We start from the raw sequence: 7,822 nt of genomic DNA, 5'->3' as shown, positions 1-7,822 counted from the left end.
CCGATAACTATGTTCATTTTTGTTTAAATCTAGTAACTTACGAAATTGCTTACTTTTAGTCATCTGACAGATTTTCGGATAATTTTACCCCTATGCAACTTTTGAAAAGCAATTTTAGTTCATATGCACTCATAGGGATAAAATTGTCCAAAATCTGCCAGAGGACTAAAAGTAAGTAATTTCATAAGTTACTGGACCTAAATAAAAATGGACATAGTTATCGGACTAAAATTAAAATTTGACATACTTAGTGGACTAAAATAATACTTTTCCCTCAAGTGCGGGATTAATATTGCGACGATCACTAGCAAAAAATGACTTTGACTACAACTTTAATAGTTATGGACTAAAAATCATGGTAAATACTTTTTATTAACTACAGTTAAGTAAAATCGAAGCAAAAATATACATTTTCCACAATAAAAAAGCTTACCCATGATAAAATTATTTGCCATGGCTAAAAATTTTAGCCACCCTGCAGATACTACGGCCAACAACTGTTGCATGACGTGGTCAATAATTATTTACTACGGCTATTTTGTTATTAACTATGTCAATTAGTTATGGGTAAATGTTGCACATTTTGTAGTGGATGGGACTAATTTAGCAACAGTTTCCTAAAATGTGGGATTAATATTTACTATTTAAAAAAGTATGGGACTAATAATGCAAACTACCTGCATTTGGAAATCGAAATTACAATTTTCTCGATTATATGTATATTTTTTTGAAGAAAAATGTATCGAATTTTGGCATAACGATTGAGTGTGTCCAAAAATGATTATTACATAATTATATCAAATTAATAAATTAAACAATATAACAGAATATCCATTACGATAAACTCACATTAAGTGAGATAATTATTCACGCGTTTGGTGAAACTCGAACCCATAATCTCAAAATTATTTATGATATTCTAAATTTAACGACTAAACTAATATATCATTGTTATTTTCTTTTTTACCATACTTTAAATTAGATCTATTTCTTAGGCAGTTGTATGTAGTATTTGAGTAATAGATGGGAAAGTTTCTTCTCTTCTTGTATATTTTAGAGCATTGGAAGATAAATTCATAACTATTACAAATCTATACACCATATTTATGTATATATATGCCCTCCCCCCCAAATTGGTAATGTATCATTCTTTTAGATCTAATTAGATGAAACAAATAGTTTTAAATCAAGTTATACATGTAAAACAGATAAATATTAACTAAGTGCTAGATAAATATATGCAAATAATTAGCATTTCAAGCAAAAGCCCCTTAAACATTTGTGATGTTTGGGTATGTAACCTTTCTTTTTCTTTTTTAAACCTATTGGCAAAGTCCAGTCCAAATAAACCTAAAAAGTCAAGCTTACTCAGCTCAACACGCATAGGCTAGGAAGCAACAAGCATTACTTTAAGCCTGCTAGCGAGACAACAATTAGTGCAGGCCCAATTATAATTTGCTAACGGTTCATTCAGCTTAGTGGACACGTCAATCATATGCTACACCTTGGATGACATTTCACCATGAAAATATGTCTGAAAGAGATAACCATGCCATGTGCAGCTTGCTGGATAAAGATGTCGGTAAGTAATTCCTCCATTTTCATCAACTTCATTGTTGATATGGCATATTCTTTCATCTTAGTGTGGGGCTCATATGACATGACATACAATTGGATCAATCATATTGCAATAAAATAGACATCCTAATGAATTCGTGAATATCTTAACCACCCTCAACCCCCTTCCTATATATCTCATCCTAGTTTTATAAATTGGGGTCTAAGGTAAATCAATAGAGATAACAAGCCTTCGACCAATCTTCAACTCGTTTTGAACTATATTTTGGCTCTCACACAAGATTTTCAAGTTCGAACATATTTATCCACGACTTTTGCTATCATTATCATCTTTTACATGATTCCTACACATTTCATTATCAAGGCGAATAATGCAAGACCCTCCATGTAATATCAGAAATGAACAAATTATTCCTCTATGGAGACAAAATAGCGATTTACCTTCCTATGTATTATACTAACTTAAATATTAGAGTACTAATTCGAATTAGTCATTGGATAATTTTAAAATACTCAGAAGAGCCTCTAATTTGGCCTAATGCTATTACATCCCAATGAATTTTGAAATTTTAAATCTTACCACTTAAAGAACACCGAAATCTTATAAATTTTTTCTTAGAAGATGATATTCCTCCATTTTGGGTTGTCAAATCTCAATCATAATCACTAATTACTATGGCAAGAATCATGAATTTTGTTTAAACAATGCATAATAAGGTTCTTGATTAGGAAAATAATACCATATTGTACAAAATAATTCAGGGGCTCAGGTGCAAAAAAAGGGAACAATACAAAAAAAGGTAAATTCCAAATGCATCCCATGAGATAGTCATAATTATAGAAATGGTCACTCTTATCTGAGATATTACCAAAACCTCTCATATTGATAAAGACATCAAGCACATATTTTTATCCAAGTCCCCAATTTGCCCTCATTTTCCATTTTTGTACCCAAAAGATTTTGGTGGTGACGAAAAAGAAAGATCGCTTTTGAAGAAAACTAGTTATCTTCGCATGTTGTTTCCAACGAGCATATAGAAAAAATTTTAGTATGAAATGATAGAAAAAAAGAAATTTATTAAAAGAATAAATTATAATTGTAAACTGTAATAAATGTGGAGAGGTAAAGTGAGAGATAAATGTGGAGTAGTGGATAATTAACAGGAAAAAAATATAATTGTGAGATTATTAAAAAATATTGAAATTACTAATTTAACCAATTTTTTTAAAGGGAAGAAATGAAATAAAGGGTAAATTTGGATATTCAAAAATTGGTATGATAAAAGGTTTTCTTTTATAATAGTCTAATTATTATTGCATTCGGTCCGCGCGAGCATATAAAAAATTACTATATGAGATGAGGAAAAATTATTAATACAATGTGAGATTAGAATAAATCATAATTAAGAATTTATTAAAAACATGAAAGTTCGTGAGTAAAAAGATATGGAGAAAGTGAGAAAAATAAATTATAATTATAGATTATTAATAATATGAAAGTTTGTGGGGAAAAAAGAATATGGAGAATGTGAGAGAGATTTATGGAGTAGTGGGTTGAGAGGAAAAAAATATAATTACATAATTATTAAAAATATTGAAATTACTATTTTGACCAATTTGTTTTTAATGGATGAAAAGAATTAAAGAGAAAATTATGGTATTTAAAAATCAGTACAACAAAAAAATTTTCTTTTATAATAGTAAAGAAGTATAGATGGATAAATAGCAATAATATGCCAATGTGTTATAGTAGTTTAGTTGGGGAAGCCATGTGTTTGGTTTTCACCAATGTCAATATATTTGAATAAATTAAAAATATTAAAAAATTCAAGAAAAGTTATGAAAAATTATTAGAAAAAGAATGAGAGATATAAAAGTTGAGAAAAAAAAATTTAATAATTAAAAAACAGACCAAAAATATAAAGACACCGTACGGTAGATATCTGCAATGAAATACTAAAATTTCATCTGTTTATTTCTTTTTTCTTTATTTTTCACCACACGTGTCCTTATTTTACATTGGAAATAAGACTAATTCTATTTGAGGCAGAGACGAAAGAGTTAACCCCTCTCAAGATCTCGAACCTTACTCATTAATAAAAATTCACCTTAAAATTCAATCCCCTTACTGTTGTTGATTATACTCCCAGCTTGTTGATAATTATTATGTATTGATCAATATATTAATACAATGCTAATGCTACCAATTAAGTTGAGTGAAACGAGTTCTTTTAGGTTTATGCTCAGCTGCAACTCTACAAGCTTTTATTATTAAAATTTGAATTCATTCAACTTTATGTAAAATTCTAAAAGATATTTAAATGCATGTGCTAATATAGTTATGGGTTAATTACGTTTTGTTTTTTTAGTAAAAGTAAATTGTATAGATGAAAAATAAAATATTACACTCGTACAGCACACACCGTGTGCAATTAACAAGGAGGCCTATAGTGCGCGATAAGCCGTGCTTACCACATGTCGTCCACACCACTTCACAGTCGGCCATGAAATATCCTCCATCCATTCCCGGTTAGGCGTAGTATATCGAGTCTGCTGTCTAATCACCATCAAGCATTGCCTAGAATAACGACAATGAAAGAATAAGTGTGAGTGAGTCTCGGCTTGTACATCTGTGCATAAGATAAACTCTCCCCCTAAGCGTTGAAGCCAGGGCTTGTCCATAGTAGACAGTTTCCCTAATATGGCCAGTCAGAGAATAAAACTGTTCCAAGGGATCTTAAAAGGATCCAAAAATAGTGAAGATCAACCTACCTTAGACCCTGATGGTGTGAATATGGCATATGTATCTCATGAATGAAACACGCCAGAGTTAGATCTCCATGTAACTCGGTCATGTCCTCCATGAACCATAAGGCGTGACTGCGTGATCTCCAAGCAATCAATATCAGTAATCAATGACCATTACCTATCACCTATTACATTGCAAAGTCTATCATTCGGTGAGGCATTAGTAAGCCGTGGTCCCCGTGGAAGTATCAATAATAAAGGCCCTAATGCATGCAATGGATCATGCCGAAGAGAGAAAAATCAGCAATATGATACTTAATATACGGAAGCATAATATGCTGTAAACAAAGGACTTTTCTCCATCCCCACAACCTCACTCTGTCGCTAAATGTCCAAATGAATTTCTCCCTAAGATGAACAAGATAAATCTATTCCCCACCTAAATAGATGGACGCTCCCGCTTAATGATATCTCACAAATGTCTACTCATAAAAGCTCTATTAAGAGCGTGGATGTCACGAATACCTATCCCCTTTCCACTAGTGGTTTGCATACATCTTTCCAAGCCACCTTTGGGTACCCTCTTCCCCAACCCCCTTTCCAAAGAAATAAGCGCAATCGCTTCTCTAGGGGTGGGCGTTGGGTCAGGTTTTTCGGGTTCGGGTTTTTCGGGTCGGGTACCCGACATGTCGGGTTTGGAAAAAGTGAACCCAAACCCGACTAAATCGGTTACCCGACTAATCGGGTACCCGACAGTCGGGTTCGGGTTTTGATTGCTTGCAAAAATTGTAGATAGGTCAATTTTTCATAATAAAAGTAATTCACTAAAATATATCCATGTAAGTTTAAAATATAATTTATAGACACATAATACACAAAAAAAGAGTTCAATCACATCCATAAATTATTAGAAATTTTTGTAAATTATTTCAGTAATAATAATAAAGCCAAGGCCTTCGAAATCCTAATGCCTACAGACTGAAAAAGCTTATATCACATTTTCATCTTCGAGTCCTCGACCTGTCAAGCATTAAACATACAAAGTGGAAGAACTATTAGAGAAAGTCAATCAAATAAAAAATGTAACATTATACAAATTAGGTTTTACCGTTCTAGTACCTTCTCAAAAATTTACAAGTAACAGTTAGCACAATTAAATGTCAATAATTGTTGAATCAACCCCCAACTTAGTCAACTCTACAGTAAAATATAAAATAGTTAGACAAGTAGAATATATAAGTAGAATACATAGAATTGAACAATAAGAGAAATACAAGAAAATAAATAAATAAGTACATTTCTCAACTATTTCAAGTTCACTCGGATCCTCCTCAATGCTAATTGATTTGGAGTCTTTTCGTATCCAATCTTGAGTACAAATAAGTGCTTGTACAATTTTTGGAGACAAAGAGCTCCTAAAAGTGTCAAGAACACGACCACCGGTACTAAATACGGATTCTGAGGCAACAGTTGACACCAGAACTGCCAATACATCCGAGCCATTTTAGAAAAAATGGGAAACCTTTGGGTGTTTACTTTCCACCAATTTAGTATGTCAAATTTGTCTCTGTGCATTTCAACATCCTCACCAAGATATTTCTCTAATTCTGATTTCACGCGATCTCATCTCCCACCTGATTTTTACATACTGAACTCTTGTTCTATGGTAAACGTACGAGTCGTCTCATAGTCAATATATTGCATAGATATCCCTACTGAAGAGGAAGATGATGAAGAAATACGACTAAATGATGATCCCGGGCTTTCTGGCGTTCCTTGAATAGTATGGCCGTATCTCAACTTATAATCATTAAACAATTCATGAAGTCCATCTCTCACTTGTTCTTTCATCACATCACTTTTTTCGGTACCACCATACAATTTATCAAAACTGAATTCAATGAACTCTAATTTATGACGTGGATCAAGGATCACGGCATAATATAAAATCATATTCATCTTTTCAATTGATCCCCAATATTTGTCATACTTTTCCTTCATCTTTCTTGCCATCTCATTTAATTCAAAATCATTACTACTTAACCAATGTCTGAGAAGCAAGTCAACTTCACATATTTCACGAAATACAAGATTAGAAGTGACATACAAGGCACCAGAAATGCGCAAAGTGAGACTGTAAAAATGCCTTAAAAACTTCACCAATACCTTTGTTCTCTCCCAATCATAATCAGTCGGTATCTCATCAAATGGTTGTCTTGAAAGATCAGTCTTACAGGCAAGATCCACATCTTCATAAGCATCAAATGCAATCTTAAGGCTTATAGCCGTCTCCAACATCAAGTAGGTGGAGCTCCATCTAGTAGGTACATCAAGAGATAATAATTTTTTTGTTTCCAATTTTTCAAATTCAACACACTCTTGAAATTTCTTGTACCTAGCTGGAAAATTTCTAATATACCTGATGGCTCTTCTAATACGGGAGATAGTTTCATGCTCACCCTTTAAACCATCCTGCACAACAAGATTAACTATATGCGCCATACACCTCATGTGCACATATCTCCCACCTAAGATGTTTTGCCCCCAATTTTCAAACTTCTTTTTTGAGTAAATGGTAGCCCCATCATTGGAAGACGCATTATCAACAGTGATAGAGAAAACCCTGTCAATACCCTAATCAAGCAAGCATTTTTCAACACCTTTACCTATTTCGTCACTTTTATGCCCGATAATTGAACAAAAGTTCAAAATTCTTTTGTGCAAGTTCCAATCATCATCAATAAAGTGAGTAGTCAGACACATATAATTGACTTTTTGAATAGATGTCCAAGTGTCTGTAGTGATGCAAACCCGTTGAGCATGATCTTTAATAAACGACTTCAATCTTGCTCTTTCACTCACATATATATTGAAAATATCTTTTGTTATTGTTCTTCTTGATGGAATGGCAAACATCGGGCATGCAACAGACAAAAAATGCCTAAATCCAGGATGTTCAACTAACTTAAATGGAAGTTCATCCACAACCAGCATGTGACACAAAGCTTCTCTAGTTTTGTCTTGCTCAAATCTCCAATTAACAAGAGGGGCGTCTCTATCACCAATGCGAGATGGTTGGAAAGACAATCTGTTTTGATTTCTGGTGATTTCTTGGAATTTTTTCTTGCAAGATTCATAATGGTTCTTCAAAGGTCTAGTTCCATGTGCTTTTGGATCGGCTTTGATCTCTCTACTACAATATTTGCACCTAGCCTTTTGGACATTATCCTTTTCGCAATGAAATTTAATGAAGTGATCCCAATACGGTGATATGGAAGCCACTACCCTCTTTTTTCCGTTTTTTAGAATCACCTAAAACATCTTCTTCCTCATCATCTCCCTCTAACTCCTTATCAATATTATCATCAAAATAATGCTCAACATTCTCAATATGATCACCACTAACCTGATTTTCCAATCCATCCATATTTATGGTTTGGGCATTCGGTGACGAGTTAGACTGAGACTGAGAGTGACTTCCAATTCCATCCATATT

The 7,822-nt window shown here is 33.1% G+C and overlaps 1 protein-coding gene across 1 annotated transcript; it reads right to left on the bottom strand.

Moving 5' to 3' along the window:
* Window positions 1-5,631: 5,631 nt before the first annotated feature.
* On the bottom strand, window positions 5,632-6,837 carry LOC148788797 (zinc finger BED domain-containing protein RICESLEEPER 2-like). Its single transcript, XM_088878143.1, has 2 exons — window positions 6,116-6,837; window positions 5,632-5,794 (listed from the first exon to the last, which is right to left on the bottom strand). Exons 1-2 carry the CDS (start codon window positions 6,835-6,837, stop codon window positions 5,632-5,634), a joined length of 885 nt encoding a protein of 294 aa, XP_088734269.1.
* Between the last annotated feature and the right edge of the window lie 985 nt (window positions 6,838-7,822).

This window comes from Sesamum indicum, linkage group LG3 (genome assembly GCF_026168435.1).
Source record: "Sesamum indicum cultivar Baizhima isolate 11 linkage group LG3, ASM2616843v1, whole genome shotgun sequence".
In the NCBI taxonomy this organism is placed as follows: Eukaryota; Viridiplantae; Streptophyta; class Magnoliopsida; order Lamiales; family Pedaliaceae; genus Sesamum; species Sesamum indicum.
This window is presented reverse-complemented; position numbering and strand designations above follow the sequence as displayed.